The following is a 17717-nucleotide window of genomic DNA, read 5'->3' as shown; positions in this document are numbered from 1 at the left end:
TGATCGTATGTACTGCATTCATGCATACGATAAGTTTGCACGTTTGGGCAACGTGTCGGTATATTGTATAGTGTCTGTGTCTGTGTCAGAGTATAATGTCTGCAAGCCTTTGTCTGGTATGATTACATTTCATGCAAGGTTAGGTTACCCCCTCCCCTCCCCTCCCCTCCCCACCCCACCCCTTCCCCACCTATTGGTTGGCTCAAACATCCACAAACATTTTTCATTTTTGAGCGGTGTAGCCGCTCCTATAAGAGGGTTTGGGACCCATCCGTGGTGAAAGTTTTTCTTTCCGTCGTGAAAATTTGTCTTTCGCTGTACTGTGATTGGCTGATTGGCTGTGACGTACTGTGATTGGCTAGCGAGACGCATGATGAAATTAATAACTCCTAAATAGCACCATTTTACTTTTCACTATGATGACCACTGTTGTTTTTAAATAGCACCGCTCACTTCACACTGTGACGCGCTGTGATTGGCTAGCAGATTTATTAAAAAAGAAAACTGAAATATCGTTTTTTGTGCACAGATCACGTGCATGTAAATGCGCACAAATGTAACACGATGACGTAATGAATAGGCTACCTGTTTCTGTAGCTGTAGCCTTGGCATTGCGGGGCCCAGAACATTATATTCGTGTTTGTTTTGTTCGTGGCATGATGATTAGTAATAGGGCCACTCCTGTCCAATAGGGCTTTTCCTGTCCACTTGTTGCTGGTGGCATGACTTGTTTGTACACAGCGGTGAAATGCTTATGCGCGCGTCCTGCACGTGTGCATCTGTGGCGGCTGTGCAGAATGCTGTGGCTGTAGGGCTTTGACACATGCGCAGTAGGGCCGCACTCTACTGGGCAAAATCAGGGGCAACATCTCAGTTTTACTGTAAGTTTAAAGGAAAGTTGAAAGCATTAAAGGTAGTTTATTGAATGGCATGCAATGCATTATTGTGCTATTAGGAGGTGAACGGATAAACACTGGACACCTTGCAGAAGAGGCTCTATTCACAGCAGCCATATTATCACTTCCTTCACAGGTGTTACCAATGATACTAATGAAGGCTCTGTTCCATTTAGTGTAGCACAGTGGTTTCCACGGGAGGCATGCGTTAATCCGACAGACCTTTTCTCCGACTATGTGGCATCCGCGTGCGGTTAGGGTTAGGGTGCGGGTTTGGTTCGGGTTTACTGTTTAATGTCGGAGCACTGCGCTGTCGGAGGAATGCGCTGTCGGACTAACGTATTGAGAGGCATGCGTTAATCCGACAGACCTTTTCTCCGACTATGTGGCATCCGCGTGCGGTTAGGGTTAGGGTGCGGGTTTGGTTCGGGTTTACTGTTTAATGTCGGAGCACTGCGCTGTCGGAGGAATGCGCTGTCGGACTAACGTACTGTGTACACTCTCAGAGTTACACACCTGTAAGGGGCCATTTGGAAGCCCATGAGGGTCCCTGGACCCCAACTTTAGACCCACTGGTGTAACAGAGTGTTTCCAGTGAGCCAACATGCACAACATCAGCACCCTGACTCTGTTTGACCAGAATGGAACAGAGCCTTCATTAGTATCATTGGTAACACCTGTGAATGTCTTCATGATATGGCTGCTGTGAATAGAGCCTAGTGTAGGATAGGATCTTTGTGTTGCAATCAGCTGCAGGCTGCAGCTGTTCATGGCGCGCTCAGACAAACCCACAAAGACACACGGCCACGGGTAGAAGCAGCTGGCACTGCATACAAATCTAACAAATAGTGAAATTAGCTAATCTACAAGCTCACAACATGTCACATTGTGATGTGCTGATTGCTGTTTTCACTACGTGTCTTTAATGTGTCTTTTCTTAAGCTGAAAGGTTTGGGAATCTCTGCCTGACTTAGATCACGTGACTTGCTCATTCTGATATTTGGGGAAACTGTAACAGAACCTCCTGGCCCTCTCTATATAGTGCATACAATACTTTGTTCTGAGTTGGATAGTGCATGCAATACTTTATTTACTGAGTTATAATGCATACAATACTGTATTTACTGAGTTATATAATGCATACAATACTTTATTTACTGAGTTATAATGCATACAATACTTTATTTACTGAGTTATATAGTGCATACATACAATACTTTATGTTCTGAGTTGCATAGTGCGTATGAAACTCGATGCAACTCAGACTCAGATTCAGATTCAGATTCCTTTATTAGCCATTGTGTAATACACATAGGAATTTGTTTTGGCAATTACATTGTTGTGTTTTTTCTTTTTTCACATATAACATAAAAATACCAACAAACACAAAACAACACCGTGCAAGAAAATAGATAAATATAAAGTGCCATAGTGGTCAGTAGTGCAATGTCATTGCCAGTGTCAAGTTTCAGTGACCCTTGGGGGCGGGGGAGGAGGGAAGCCAGACTCATTGAGCAGCCTGGCAGCTGAGGGAAAGAAGCTGAGACTGTGGCGTGCTGTGGTGGCCTTCAGCAGCCGCAACTCAGTAAATACAGTATTGTATGCACTGCATACAATACTGTATATACTGAATTCCGGCCACATCACTCTCTGTTTGGAGGAGGAGATTATTATTTTTAAACTGGTCAATTTTAGTATTATGGTTATTGAATATATTGGTCCGAATACACACCACACACAAAGCCAGTTTGTGTTATTAGTGCATAATAGGCTACATATCATTTAGAATAGACAATAGACAGATGTTGTAATTTTCTCCTGGCCTCTATTCTCATTACTATAAAAAAAATAAAAAAAAGCCAAACTATATGTGTGACTTGTTGAGATTTACTGGCTATTGTTATGTTTTGATTCTTGTGTCTGGTTCTTTCTGATGGTCTCCACTGTATTCTAGGGAGTTTTAAAATGTTTATGCAATGTGTGAATTGTGTATTTGTTTACACATGTGCTACATTTCTTACATGTGACTGTAGTTGACGCCATCATTTACAGGCTTAATAGGATAACGTCAGTAGCCTAGTTACAGTATGCCCCCACCACACTCACAAAGACTTTCAAAGTCGCCAGATAGTCCTCAGATCGCTGTACAGTTTACGAGGCGAAACGTCTCCTTGGAATCTAGACAAGCGTATGCATGCAGTAGAAGTAGAAATGTGTAAAAAACAGTCATTGGGATGGTTTGTTTGTAAGTGTCCGTGTGTGTGCAGTCGCTCCGTGGTGTGCTCTGTAGGATCAGTTGTGCAAGATAAGATGACATTAGAGAACAGTATGTTGATAAGTGCTGACATGTTTTTGGCAAGTGGTGAAAAACATTCCTCAGGCAACATCCATGGTATGGTTGGCATGGCATGGTTGCATAATGAATTGAATACTATATTCTAATCACTTGAAACTACAATATGTAACTTATTTTCGGAATAAAATGTTAGTACGCTAATTTGGTCTCCCTGATATTGAAATATTTATATCCTGGGTCTGGTGGGACCACTACTAGTTGAGCAGACAGACAGACAGACAGACAGACAGACAGACAGACAGACAGACAGACAGACAGACAGACAGTATCTGAATTTTAAGAATGCAACGATGCCAACTTCTCTCCTTGCGCATGCAAATCGCCATGGCAATCGCCACACTTTTTATAGTAAAAATAGCCACAGGATTCTAGAGGGGCCCCTGAGTGCCACAGGTGCACCGTTCCTCCGATCCGCACCAAATTTGGCTCAAACACTGTTCAGGGGTCGGCCATGATTATAGTCAAACCAAGTGGCCACATCAGGGGCCCCCAGCAGCCACAGCAGGCACACCGTTGCTCCAATCCTCAGAAATGTGGCAGAAACGCTGTTCATGGACCTGCCGTGAGAATAGTCACACCAAAACAAAACACATAATGGGCACTACAGCGGTGTTTAACATTACAACAACTTTTCAAGTTTCAATTAGATCATGCTACTTTTGTACCAGACACAATACTGAAGGAAAATACTTTCATGTTCCATTTGGCTGTGTACTGACATGAATATGATGTATGGTTGGCACATTGTAATCTTTTCTGTTACTGTAGAGATTGTTGAGTTTTGGTGTATTTGTTTATTTATGTTTTTAATCTTATTAACCCGGCAGCTTTAACTGTTCAACTTGACTGAAATTATTATTATTTTCATTTTTTTCCACACAGACCAACAAGATGTGACATTCATTCCACGGGAAGGAACCCTTGAATTGCTTCCAGATGCCAACTCTGTTACTGAACCCATCACTGGCATCCTGTGGAAACGTGGCCCCAATAAGGTAGCAGAATGGGATCAGGGCTTTGGTCCTGATGTAGATTACAATGGGACATATAAAGACCGCACAAATTTGAATAAAGAAACTGGAAAGTTGGTCGTCAACAACATGACCATAGAAGACAGTGGAGAATATTCTGTGGAGGTAAACGGCCGACTGCAGAACAAGACTTACAAGGTTCAAGTGATCAGTAAGTATGGATTGTTTTCTGTGAAGGATAAATGTCATGGTTATGTATTGTACTTTATCTGTTACTTACTGTGATGCTGAACATAATCAATGCTGTGTAGTTCAGCTACTGTATTTGACCTGAAATAGTAATGTAAGTAAGTAATCGGTCGGAGAGGCTTATTGTCGGTATCAGCCAGAGCGGGGGAGTCTTAGCCTGGTAAAGCCCTCCCTCCGGAAAATCTCATTTCCATTTCATTTCAGGAAGGAGTCTGTCATGAGGGCTTGTTTGGCTTTTTTTCGTCGTCCACCAAGTGGACGAGCCTATCAGCGTCCTTAGCCTGGTAAAGCCCCTCCTCGCTCATCGTTCTGTGATTGACAGCAAAAGTTGGCCAATCAGGTGGCGAGTTCGCAGCCGACCAAAATGGAACGGCAGGCATTGTTTTCTGTGCGCTGTTTTTGGTTTTGGTTTTAAAACTTGAAAACGTATAAAACGTATTTTTTGATGCACGGAATTTACTTTTAAGATATCGTTCGGATAGAATTTAGTTGTTTAACTTCATATATGTGGTCAATTAATCATGACAGAGCCTATTTAAAAATAAAAAATCAGATAACCGTCAGGGGCGGGCAGTGACACGCATGTATCCAAATAAGGCAACCTATTTTGGGCATGGCGATCTCAAAAGTCCCGTTGCGTCACATTGGTCTGGAGGTGGTAAAAATGAACTGCTGATTGGCTGAAGGGGAACAACTGCTGATTGGCTGAAGGGGTTGTCAGTTAACGGTATTACTCCCGCCCAACTCCAGCCCACAGTCAAAAACACACACAGGTTCTCATGCCAGACTCCTTGCTGAAATGAAATGGAAATTAGATTTTCCGGAGGGTGGGGTTTACCAGGCTAGGGGAGTCTATCCCCGCTTCACAATGCACTAGACCTCTGGGAGATGGATTACTGAAGTGGAGCGCAACACCTACCATCACTTATCACATGACTTGTCGCACAGAAGCCGTGCTACCCATACGCTGAGTTGGCGGCGCCTGGAATTGAACCCATAACCTTGTGGTCGAAGGGCGAGTAGTGCTCTACCGACTGAGCCAATGGGTTTAACCATAATAGCACAGATACATGTGAGCGGGGTAAATTAGGTTGGGCCCCGTCAATCAAAGGCAAGCTGTGTTTAAATGTTTAATCCTATAGAAGCACCAATGATCTCCAACACCTTTCATCATGCTTTATTTAGTTTGTCTCTGTACCGAGAGATTGTTAGTGCTCCTTGTGTGTTCGAACTCTAAAAATGCTATGTTGTAATTACCCAGACTATTTCACAGAAATCATTACAAAACAACAAGGAAAATAATGTGAAATTAGATTTCATTTTCAAAAATGTTTGGTCATTTTAACGTCTACTCAGGCTTTTGTGTTTCACCTCAGACAGTTTTTATGTTGCTTGATTCAGTATTTAGATATTTGATATTCATTTTATCAGACACGCCCCCTTCCTATACAAACCCATTGTAACTTCAAACTCCACGAGTGTTTTCGATGAATCTATCGTGGTTCAAATGGAGTTTGAAATTACAATGGGTTTGTATGGAAGGGGGCGTGTCTGTTAAAATGAATATCAAATATCTAAATACTGAATCAAGCAACTTAAAAACTGTCTGTGGTGAAACACAAAAGCCTGAGTAGACTTTAAAATGACCCCAAAAATGTTAAATGATATATATTTTTAAGGCATTATTTTCATGGAACCAAATGGAACCAAATATTTGGTTACATTTGTACACTCTCAGAGTTAAATTAACATTGCTTTTACAATGTGAATTGAGGTCCCTCCCAGAGGTATAAATGCCATTAAATGGGGGTCCGTAGCCTAATGCATGTCAAACTGGGGGTCCTTGAAAATGGTTGAGAATCACTGCTAGAGAGCCGTAAAAACCTTCTCTTATGGGGGTCCCTGGCTTATCTTTTCAAATGGGGGTCCGCGGGGTAATAGGTGTCAATTAGGGGGTCCTTGACATGAAAAAGTTTGAGAACCACTGCTGTAGGGGATGGTGCTGGTATAGTGTGTTTGGGTGGGGTACCAGCCACCTCCACTAAACATGCATGATTTGCGCATGCATGCACAAGCCCACACATGCACATGCACGCACGCACGCACGCACGCATACACATGAAAGAGTGAAACGTTGGATCAGTTTTTCTCAAACATTTTCATGTCAAGGACTTTCGAATTGAATTGGCCGTGCAATGTGCATTGGCCATGTATTTGGCCGTGGACCACCATCTGAAAGGATCTTGTGCCAAGGACCCCGTCAAAGACGATGTGTTTTTTGCACAATTATTCAAAGTCTGTCAAGGTTTTTAACCACCCAACCCCCCACCCCCTCATTTGTCAATATGATGTTGATGCTAAATTGACTAACTCTGCTGGGGACCCCCTGGAACCTTGTCAAGGACCCCACTTTGAGAACTACCGCTGTGTTAGAGGGAGTCCATTCTGTCAGTCGAGATGATTAACCTGTAGAAATAGAAAACGCAGGTAAATAGAAAAAGCAGTTACTTGGTATTGTGTCAAGGCTGATGTTTACCCAGTTGCATATCGTGTCGCACGGCAAAAATAGCCGATCTACAAGCTCACAACAAAGCTCGACTTTTTCCGTCGTGAGACACCGGCGTGCCACTTATCCCTATATACTGAAACTAATGTAAATTATACTTATGTTGATGGAGAAAAAAGACTATTTGCTAGACGTACTTATGTAAGTGTGTGTGTGTGTGTGTGTGTGTGTGTGTGTGTGTGTGTGTGTGTGTGTGTGTGTGTGTGTGTGTGTGTGTGTGTGTGTGTGTGTGTGTGTGTGTGTGTGTGTGTGTGTGTGTGTGTGCGCGCATGTGTTGAACTGTCTCCTGTTTGTGTTTAATTAGTGTAACTGGTTGCATCTTTTGTGTTGCAATCAGCTGCAGCTGTTGTTGGCGTGCTCGGACATACGGGCAAACACACTCGGTCAGTTGAAGGAGTGGTTGGCACCACTCAAAAATAACACCGCCAGGGGTAGTGGGAGTGACGTCAGGACTTTGATACTCAGTGGCCGATCTCACAACACATCACGATGCGACATGGTTCTATGAACAGACGTGGCGCTTATACTAGCACCTCAACCACCGCAAAGAACCACTGAAGAACCAATATTTTAGTGTGTGAATGGACCATAAAAGAATCCACCAAAGTAAATGCAAGGAACTAACTTAAGCCTAAAGTCATGCAATAATTCTCAAAATGATTGAATGAATTGAAGCTGATAAATGGGTACTCTCTCCTGATTGGCTGAAATTTTATTTTCTGTTTATGAAACGGGTGGAGAGACAGGGAGACCCCTGTTACTGAACAAACACTCTATAGCAATGATTACTATCAGAATATAGAGCTTTAACCTTTTAACATAAACTGTTCTGTTTTAACCACAAAATATCTCTTATCTTACCTTTAATAGTGACAGCTAGTATCAATATACTGTATGAGCTTTGATGTTATCCCTGTGACAGCTAGTATCAATATATGGGTTTTGATGTTATCTCTAGCTGTGACAGCTAGTATCAATGTATGAGCTTTGATGTTATCCCAGTGACAGCTAGTATCAATTCTGGCCACTACGAGGCCCTCACACCTACTTTCCAATCCGACCATTATGTCATAACGACATACAACATAACGCACCGTCTACTCACTCTGTGTCTCAGAGGAGGGCTGTGGACAGTTCAGATACCAACCTACCAGTGACAGCATCGATGGGGAAACCGAAGCTAATAGAAATGGCAGGCTACATATTCCTGGAAAGTTAGCATGCTATAATAGAAGCCATTGTTCTTGCATTAATACAAAATAAAATAAACAATCTGAAATCTTATTTGAAATGACCAAACCTGCCTACCAATGATGTTAGCTGATAGACGGTGACATCTGAGACCAGACCGAGTAGACAAAATGGTACCATATTATAATGTTTAAATCATTAGTGAGGACCAATTATATGAAGATATGTTGAAAATGGGTGAAGTGGTCCTTTACATTGACTGTGTCACATAAGTCAGAATACTGAATCACATTTAAATCAAAGAATATCAAGGATATACTGTAGTGTGAATTGGAGTCCCGTTGGTCCGACTGGCCCCTTTATAACTAATCCTAACCTCACACTAACTTAACGGTCGGAATAATGAGCGGACCCAGAAACATCGATATCAATATCTTCAACAGACAGATTTCATGTTCAATGAGAAACAATGAGAAATGTGCTTTCCAAACAGGTCGACCCAAGGCTGTTCTGAGTGTGTCTCCTACATGGTTGAGTCCTGGAGCTTCAGTGACTCTGAGATGTGAAGTGAAAGAAGCATCTGCAGACTGGAGGTTCTACTGGTACAGGGCTGTTCTTGGACCAGAAGGCTTCATCAACAACACAGAGCTCTTACCTGGTAGCCAAGGGACAGTAGAAGGTTCCTACATCATTCCTGGTCCTACAGGCACAGGAGGATATGCGTGTAGAGCTGGGAGAGGAGACCCAGTTTCTTACACTGACTTCAGTGACAATCAGTTTGTGTTTTCGGGTGGTGAGTGTGACTCATAATTCATCATTCATAATTCCATTGTATTTATTTAACATTTTATGATCTTTTTATCACTTTTCTCGGGTAAGAAAGGCAAATGTACTGACTCATTTCTAGGAAGGGAAAAATGACATGAACCACTTAAGCCCTATTCCAAATATCGTGAAAATACCAGTTCAACATCTCATTAGATTTTGAAAGTTTCTAGAACATTTTCTACATTGCAATACAGCAATATTTTGACATTAAAATGAAAATGTACTTTTTAATTTGTATTTTTGAATACTTAAGTAGTTTTGTTTAGTACTTTTGAATACTTTTGAGCACAAAAATGACAGTACTCCTGTCATATTTGTACTCAAGTACAAATATATGACAACTTTCACTTGCAGTTGAATAATATTTGACCAGGAGCATCTATGCTCTGACTCAAGTACTGGAGTTGTTCTCTTTGTTTGACCTCTGATCCTGTGTTCTGTTTTAGATCGTCATCCTTCAGCTTCTCTCACAGTGAGTCCAGACAGAACTCAACACTTCATCAATGAGTCTGTCTCACTGATCTGTGAGGGAAACTCTACTGGATGGACGATTCAGTATTTCACTGAGACAGGAGACTGGCCCATACAGTGTTCATATCCCCCGCCGTCAATAACCAGATGCAGTGTCAGCAGTGCCTCTAACATCAGCAGTGTGTTCTGGTGTCAGTCTAACTCTGGACTGAGAGAGTACAGCAATGCTGTCAACATCACAGTACGCAGTGAGTCCAGTTCCTTCATTCACTACCTTACAATACTGAAGCATTCCATCAACTCATTAAAAACATGCTGTTAATCTGAAATCTGAATCTGATGATGGGTACTCTCTCCTGATTGGCTGACATTTTGCAACCCACTTGAAGAGCTGGAGAGATGGGGAGACTCCTGTTACTGAACAAACACTATATCAATGATTACTGCCAGAATATTGTGCCTTAAGCTTTTAACAAAATAATTGTTTGAAAAAATATCATTACCCTACCTTTAAATTAGTCCAGTGTGAATGCTAGCATGTGTGGACTGTTCTTTTTTTCCCTTCTTTTTATTCTTGTTTTACAGTTGGTTCTGTAATCCTGGTGAGTCCTGTTCACCCTGTGACTGAGGGACGTTCTGTCACTCTTGAGTGCAAACACAGAACAGAGCCGTCACTGTCCAACGTGGACTTTTATAGAAATGAAGAACTGGTCCAAACTAAAACCAATGGACAGATGATCATTCCTGCTGTATCTAAGTCTGATGAGGGGTTTTACAAGTGTTCACATTCTGGGGAAGAATCACCACAGAGCTGGATGGCAGTGACATGTTAGTACACTGACAACTGTGACATTGTTTAGGATTTCATATTTTTCAAATATTTGCACAATATGCACATTTTACGCAACACTTTTACTTATTATTTTCTGTCATAGTTATATCTTCTATAGCTGACATTTCAGATACCCACCTACCAGTGACATCATCGATGGGGAAACCTAAGCTAATAGAAACAGTAGGCTTTCTATTCCTGGAAAGTTAGCATGCTATAATAGAAGCCATTGTTCTTGCATTAATACAAAATAAAATAAACAATTTGAAATCTTATTTGAAATGACAAAACCTGCCTACCGATGATGTTAGTGGTAGACGCTGACATCTGAGACACAGACCGAGTAGACAAAATGGTACCATATTATAATGATTAAATCATTACTGAGGACCAATTATATGAAGATATGTTGAAAATGGGTGAAGTGGTCCTTTACATTGACTGTGTCACATAAGTCAGAATACTGAATCACATTTAAATCAAAGAATATCAAGGATATACTGTAGTGTGAATTGGAGTCCCGTTGGTCCGACTGGCCCCTTTATAACTTTTACCCTACCTTTAAATGATTTCAGTGTGAATGCTAATATGTGGACTGTTCTTTTTTTTTAAACATACTCATAAATGTTTTTCACTGAATTACTAATCATATACTATTAAACTCTATTTGTAAACTATTACACATAACAGGCTTATACCAGTAGCTGAATCATCTTTTCTTTAGGCATACACAACAGCCTGTCATATTACATGTTAAAACGAGTTGTTCTAATACTAATCTATGTAAATCTATACAGTCTCTCAATCTATAGATCCTCCGGTTCCTGAAAACAGTTCTCCACTTAAAGTGGGTCTGATTGTAGGACTTCTGGCTGTGATTCTATTGACAATTGTGCTGCTCCTGCTTTGTAGATACACATCTAAAGGTGAGTATTCTAACAATAAACGTTTAGTTTTAACCAAAAAAGATATCACTTACACTACATATTAAAACCGAACAGCAACTTCTCAATAAAATAATAATACATATTATAGCAATTTAAAGGTGCAACTTTTTTTCTTTTATTTGCAGATCAGTATTGTGTCAGGTAAGTGTTACTAAATATTAGTCATCACCATGACAGCAGTAGATCACATCTTGTTTATACTTCAGTCAATCAATATTTGTCTTGTGACTACAGACCCATTCAGTCTGAGGGAACCAAGCAGGGCTCAGCTGCAGACCAGACGACCAATCCAAGTGGAGCTCCTGGTGATGTGTACAGTTCACTGCAGCACGGTTAGTCTTTGAACCAATCATGAAGTTCTTCTGACAATGAAAACTGATACTTATTTGAATCTAAATCATCGAAATAATCTAATTTAACCACTTAAACCCCATATGGTTGAGCGAAGTACCTCAGGGCTCTAACATTCGCAGAAAATAGCAGATCGAAAATAGTCAATGTGCTATTTTCTGCGAAAGCCTTCCCCCGAGATAGATATGGTTTTAAGGGGTTGATAAATCTAATCTAGAACATAGAATAAAACGTGAATCTCTTTCATTGATTTAACATTCATTAAGGACACTTCTGGTGTTATAATTTCAATATAAATTAATGTAACTAATCTAACTTGTTAACTATACTTAATAAATTAACTATTGATTCTTTAGACATTTAATGTACTTTCTGGAAGTTCAGTTGTGTTCGCTCTTCCTCATTAGCAGAATAATCAACTACATTGAAATAACAATAATAAACTCCATATTAATGCTCATTTGTTTACCTTTAGGCGACAGAAGTGTCTATGAGGAAATCCACCGCCCTGATGAAAATGGTACCCTATTTACTTTTTTAAACATCCAATCAAATGATTTTAATCTAGTTTCATTTGGTGATATTTTGGAATAATAAATGGTAGGAGAGTCATTTAGTTGCAGGTTCAGATGAATTGAATTTGTTAGAAATGTTTTAGTGCCCCCTGCTGGGCACAGTAACCTTTCATTGGGTTGAGGGGGCGTGGCTCTCTGTTCATAGGACAGTTTTGTTTATTGTGTGACAGTGACATCACCTCGGTTACATGCTTTAAAGCACATGCACACTTTGGTAGAGGTCGGGGGTTGTTTACTTACGTTCTCCTGATGTAACTAGTGCAAATAGTGAGATACAGTATATTGCTCAGTTGCACAGATGATTAGAAATTAATAATCCAGAAAATAGCATTACGTAGACTTCCATTGTATGATGAAACAGCCCTCAAAGTCACTCTTTTGGCACATAAATGAACACAAACAAAGCTGATTCTGACAGCATCACATAACCTAGTAACGTTTGTTTGTTAAGTTTGTTTTAAAGAAATATGTACAAGTTCTGTTGATTTCACTTTTTGAAAATCCGGATCCACAGATCCAGTCCCGGTTTTCTTCCATTCTTCTTCCACCGAAAATGGCTCAATTAACAAGAAGCTGCATTGTTATTCAAAACAAACGCCACACTGGGTTTTGTGATGTTACATATTGTCAGAATCAGCTTTGTTTGTGTTCAGTTATGTGCGAAAATGTAATCATACAGGGGCTCTCATTTTGGATTATCTAAAGATAAGATAAGACAAAATGTCTCTGTACTTATGTGTGTCTGTAATCCACGTATCTCAAGAACCGTTCCACCAACTGACTTCAAATTCGGTACACGCGGCACAGACGACCCGAGGGGGTGCAGTGTCCGGCCTCGAGTTGGTTGGATAGGCGGTTGTCCAGAACTGCCAGAAAAAGGCTCTGGCCGTGGCTCAAATGAGCCAATTTTGGTTTGCCAAATTCCCCACACCTGTCGAATTCCCCACACCTGTCATTTGATTACTTAGTCAGTACACTTTCCACAGTCAGTTTGCAGTCTTCAGACATTCTCCACAGACGTTTACCACAGCACAAAGACTTTCCAGAACCGCCAACCCGCCCCCCTTTCCCACCCGATGCACATAAAAGGGACACAGGCAGACAGACGGTTACAACGGGCATAACAGGTATTGCATAACACGGTGGGGCATGCATTCCTTATTTGCATCGCTCCCTACTTGCATCATTCCCAAGTAGGCTAGTTAATTTATAATCAACTGTGTGACACAGCGATCTATCTCACTTAATTGGACTAGTTTCATCACGACAAGGTAACTAAACTAAACAAACCTCTACTAAAGTGTCCTATTGCTTTAACATGAAGAAAACAGGTTTATTTTGGGCTTTTATGGCAGGCTGGCAGGAAATGGAGAGAGAGAGATAGGGAGTGACATACAGCAAAGGACGTCGGGATCGGTACTCGAACCCGCGACATGCTGTCAGGCTACACTGAGCCTGGGTGCCTGGACCGCTACGCCAGCGGTGCAGACCCTGTATGTTTTTATTTGATTCAAATATTTATAATACTATAATACTTTTTGTTTTTCATTTACAGATCCAGATTATGTCACGTAAGTACAGTATTGAGCTCTGTCTATTAATCAACATGACAGCAGTAGATTATGTATTGTTTATGTCATTTCTGATAAATATTTATTATATTTTAATTACAGGCCCAATGAGTATGAGGGAACCATCAATCAGGAATATGTAAATGGTACAGTATATACTTTTTAAACATCCAATCAAATGATTTGTATCTGTTTCCATGAACAAGGAAAACATACAAAACGTTAATGCTAAAATATGTCTGTGAATGTATCAAACTATTAATCGCCAGATTTAGAATGTAAAACATAGTTTTAAAAATGTTTAAATGTTCTCTCTCTTGCCTATCTCTATCTATGTTCCCCACTGCTTAGTACTTTTTTAGTTAGAGTTACAGCATCCATTCAACAAAACAACAGACATGATGAACATTCTTTTATTTGGTTGAGATTTAAATTGTCATTTATTTCCAGAAGCAAATTGTTTATCTGAAACAGTTTCATTATACTTACAACCAGAGGCGTCATTTCAGAAGATAATTGTGAATGGCAAAAATAAGTAGCTATTGGTCATGGCCCAAATGAGCCAGACGGTTACAACGGGCATAACGGGTATAGGCTCTATGCACAGCAGCCATATTATCACTTCCTTCCTTCACAGGTGTTACCAATGATACTAATGAAGGCTCTGTTCCATTTAGTCTAGCACAGTGGTTTCCACGACCCCCATAACTCTGAGAGTGTACAAATGGAACCAAATGGACCCTTACGGGGTCCATTTGGTTCCATTTGTACACTCTCAGAGTTACACACCTGTAAGGGGCCATTTGGAAGCCCATGAGGGTCCCTGGACCCCAACTGTAGACATGCACAATATCAGCACCCTGACTCTGTTTGACCAGAATGGAACAGAGCCTTCATTAGTATCATTGGTAACACCTGTGAATGTCTTCATAATATGGCTGCTGTGAATAGAGCCTATTGCATAACACGGTGGGGCATGCATTCCTTATTTGCATCGCTCCCAACTTGCATCGTTCCCAAGTAGGCTAGTTCATTTCTAATCAACTGTGTGACACAGCGATCTATCTCACTTAATTGGACTAGTTTCGTCATGACAAGGTAACTAAACGACCCAAACAAACCTCTACTAAAGTGTCCTATTGCTTTAACATGAAGAAAACAATACAAATAGATTATTCGCCTACTGTCTGTTTTTTTTTGTGCGTTTATGCCTTTATTGACAGGACAGTCTGGCAGGAAATAGAGAGAGAGATAGGGAGTGACATGCAACGGACGCCGGGATCGGTACTCGAACCGGCGACATGCTGTCAGTCTACACTGAGCCTGGGTGCTTGGACCGCTACGCCAGCGGTGCAGACCCTGTATGTTCATATTTGATTTAAATATTTATAACTTTTTGTTTTTAATTTACAGATCCAGATTATATCACGTAAGTACAGTATTGAGCTCTGTCTATTAATCAACATGACAGCAGTAGATTATGTATTGTTTATGTCATTTCTGATCAATATTTATTATATTTTAATTACAGGCCCATTGAGTATGAGGGAACCAATCAGGCATATGTAAATGGTACAGTATATACTTTTTAAACATCCAATCAAATGATATGTTTCCATTAACAAGGAAAACATACAAAACGTTAAATGTGTCTGTGAATATATGAAACTATTAATCGCCAGACTTAGAATTTAAAACATAATTCAAAAAATGTTTTAATGTTTTCTCTCTCTATCTATGTTCCCCACTGGACACATGTTTGCTTTGAACTTTCATCTTTTCATTATAATTTCATCTTCGGTGACAGATAACATTAGAATTACAGCATCCATTCAACAAAACAACATGAACATTTGTTAATTCGGTCGAGATCATTTATTTCCAGAAGCAAATTGTTTATCTGAAACAGTTTAATTATACTTACAACCAGAGGCGTCATTTCAGGAAAAAAATGGTGAATGGCAAAAATAAGGCCATTAAAGCCCCATTTTGAAAATAGCGAAAATAGTTGATCTACAAGCAATGTGTTGTGAGCTTGTAGATCGCTATTTTTAGGAGAAAAGAGAAAATGCTCGCCTATAATTACATGCTATAGGGATAGGGTCAGGGATACCACGTTGAAAGTGGTTATTAAAAGCATGTTTGCAGACAAGAAAACACATACAGTATCTGTAACGTGTCACATGTAGATGGAAGGGCATGGATTGAGATGCACTCAGAGTTGATCTGAAATCAGATTAATCTGTAAAAAAAAAAATCAGTTTTGGAGAAAATATGCATAAAATGACTGAATTTGAGGTTAAATGTGAACACAACAGGGTGGCAATTACCATCCCTGAAACTCCAAATGACACCTCTGTTTACAACTAGGAGGGCCATTTGTCATATTTTCACAATAACCTTGTTGGAAAGCTTCACATTAACAAACTTGTGTAATGTAAGATTGAAAAACATTGTTTGAGTATTCTCATTCCATACTGTTTGTACAAAATACACCACTGATTAGTAGCATCAGAGTCCACAATCAATTATGTTTTGAGTGTTTGTTGAGAGAATTACAACTGAACAGAGATATTTGTGATGTGTTGAGATCGAATGAAAATGGAACTTAATGAATGATACAAACTGAATGAGATGTGAATACACTTCACATTCCACACTTAAGGACATATACTACATTTCATATTGCATGTTTAATGACACAGTAGGCTATCCTGTTTTAACTGAAACTCCGTTTCACTTCTTTAGATACGGCCGTGTAGGAATACCCAACGCCACACATGTGGATGAAGACAGATGGATCTATACCATACATGGGCAACTGGCGGCCCGGGGGCCACATGCGGCCCCCACCTTCACTTAATGCGGCCCACAGGTTAATATCAGAATACTGATATATTATTGATTTCAGCTGTTACAATTGCACACATGACCCGCTTTAATTACTTCGGTCTATATTAGTAGCTTAATGACTAGTCTTAAAATTCTATTGTCTTTTTTATGTCCAATGTATTTGTATTTAAGTTCATAAATTTAACATAAGTATAACTAAATGCATTTGAAATTAAATAAAAATGTTAGTTTTCAGGATTCCAATTAAAAAATGCAGAAAAAAAATAAGAATTCCAATTCAAAAGCTCAAAACGTGTATTTTTGCTACTTTTGTGTGACATTGAATGGCACAGTAGGGCATTAATTTACGAAAAAAGTTAAAATACGGAGAGAAGGAGTGTCTGCAATGTGGCCCTCTGGAGTGAGTGTGGAAATATAGTGGCCCTCTCCATCATCAAAGTTGCCCACCCCTGATCTATACCAACAAATGTAGAGTAACATTTATGAATGTAACCATACAAATGGATCATCAATGAATGTACGGTAACATTTATGTGGGTAACAATACAAGAACCATGTAACACACACTCATTATATATATACTCTGAAGATTCTTGCAGGGGCCCTCATACAAGGTTATTACGATTGTGCATGCTCCTCATGGTATCACAACACCACCAAGGCCTTAAAAACAAGGCTCCAAACATCCCAAAACAAACTAGTAAGGCTACTTCTTGGTCTCAATCACAAAACCCATCTAACCCCTGCTCATTTTGCTAGGATTGGATGGCTCAGGGTTGAGGACAGAGTACAGCAACTTGCAATGGGCCTGGTCTTTAAGATACACCACAACATTGGGATCCCCCTGTATTTGTCAAAATACTTCCAAAACATTAACGAAGTCCATGATCATAACACCAGAGGCAGCTCCACGAATCATGTTCAACCCAGATTTGGCTCAACAAAGGGAATGAACTCGTTCTCATACTATTCAACAAAAATGTGGAATGTCCGACCAAAAGGAGTAAAGGAGTGTAGAACCCTACTCACTTTCAAAAGGGAGGCTGCAATTCGAAAATGG

The 17717-nt window shown here is 40.1% G+C and overlaps 1 protein-coding gene across 1 annotated transcript in view; it reads left to right on the top strand.

Moving 5' to 3' along the window:
• LOC311055772 (sialoadhesin-like) overlaps positions 1 to 16936 on the top strand; it is a 43289-nt gene extending 26353 nt beyond the window's left edge. The window contains exons 3-14 of the mRNA XM_084072038.1: positions 8723 to 9022; positions 9504 to 9776; positions 10114 to 10356; positions 11158 to 11286; positions 11433 to 11448; positions 11542 to 11639; positions 12134 to 12178; positions 13789 to 13804; positions 13907 to 13950; positions 15218 to 15233; positions 15336 to 15376; positions 16553 to 16936. Coding sequence (XP_083928164.1) covers positions 8723 to 9022; positions 9504 to 9776; positions 10114 to 10356; positions 11158 to 11286; positions 11433 to 11448; positions 11542 to 11639; positions 12134 to 12178; positions 13789 to 13804; positions 13907 to 13950; positions 15218 to 15233; positions 15336 to 15376; positions 16553 to 16566 — 1235 coding nt within the window. The 3' untranslated portion in view covers positions 16567 to 16936. The remainder of the gene's footprint in view (positions 1 to 8722; positions 9023 to 9503; positions 9777 to 10113; positions 10357 to 11157; positions 11287 to 11432; positions 11449 to 11541; positions 11640 to 12133; positions 12179 to 13788; positions 13805 to 13906; positions 13951 to 15217; positions 15234 to 15335; positions 15377 to 16552) is intronic.
• Positions 16937 to 17717: the final 781 nt, after the last annotated feature.

This window comes from Gymnoscopelus microlampas, assembly GCF_963454915.1.
Source record: "Gymnoscopelus microlampas genome assembly, chromosome: 11".
Taxonomy (NCBI): Eukaryota; Metazoa; Chordata; class Actinopteri; order Myctophiformes; family Myctophidae; genus Gymnoscopelus; species Gymnoscopelus microlampas.
The sequence above is the reverse complement of the archived record's forward strand: the minus strand, read 5'-3'. Positions and strand labels throughout refer to the sequence as shown.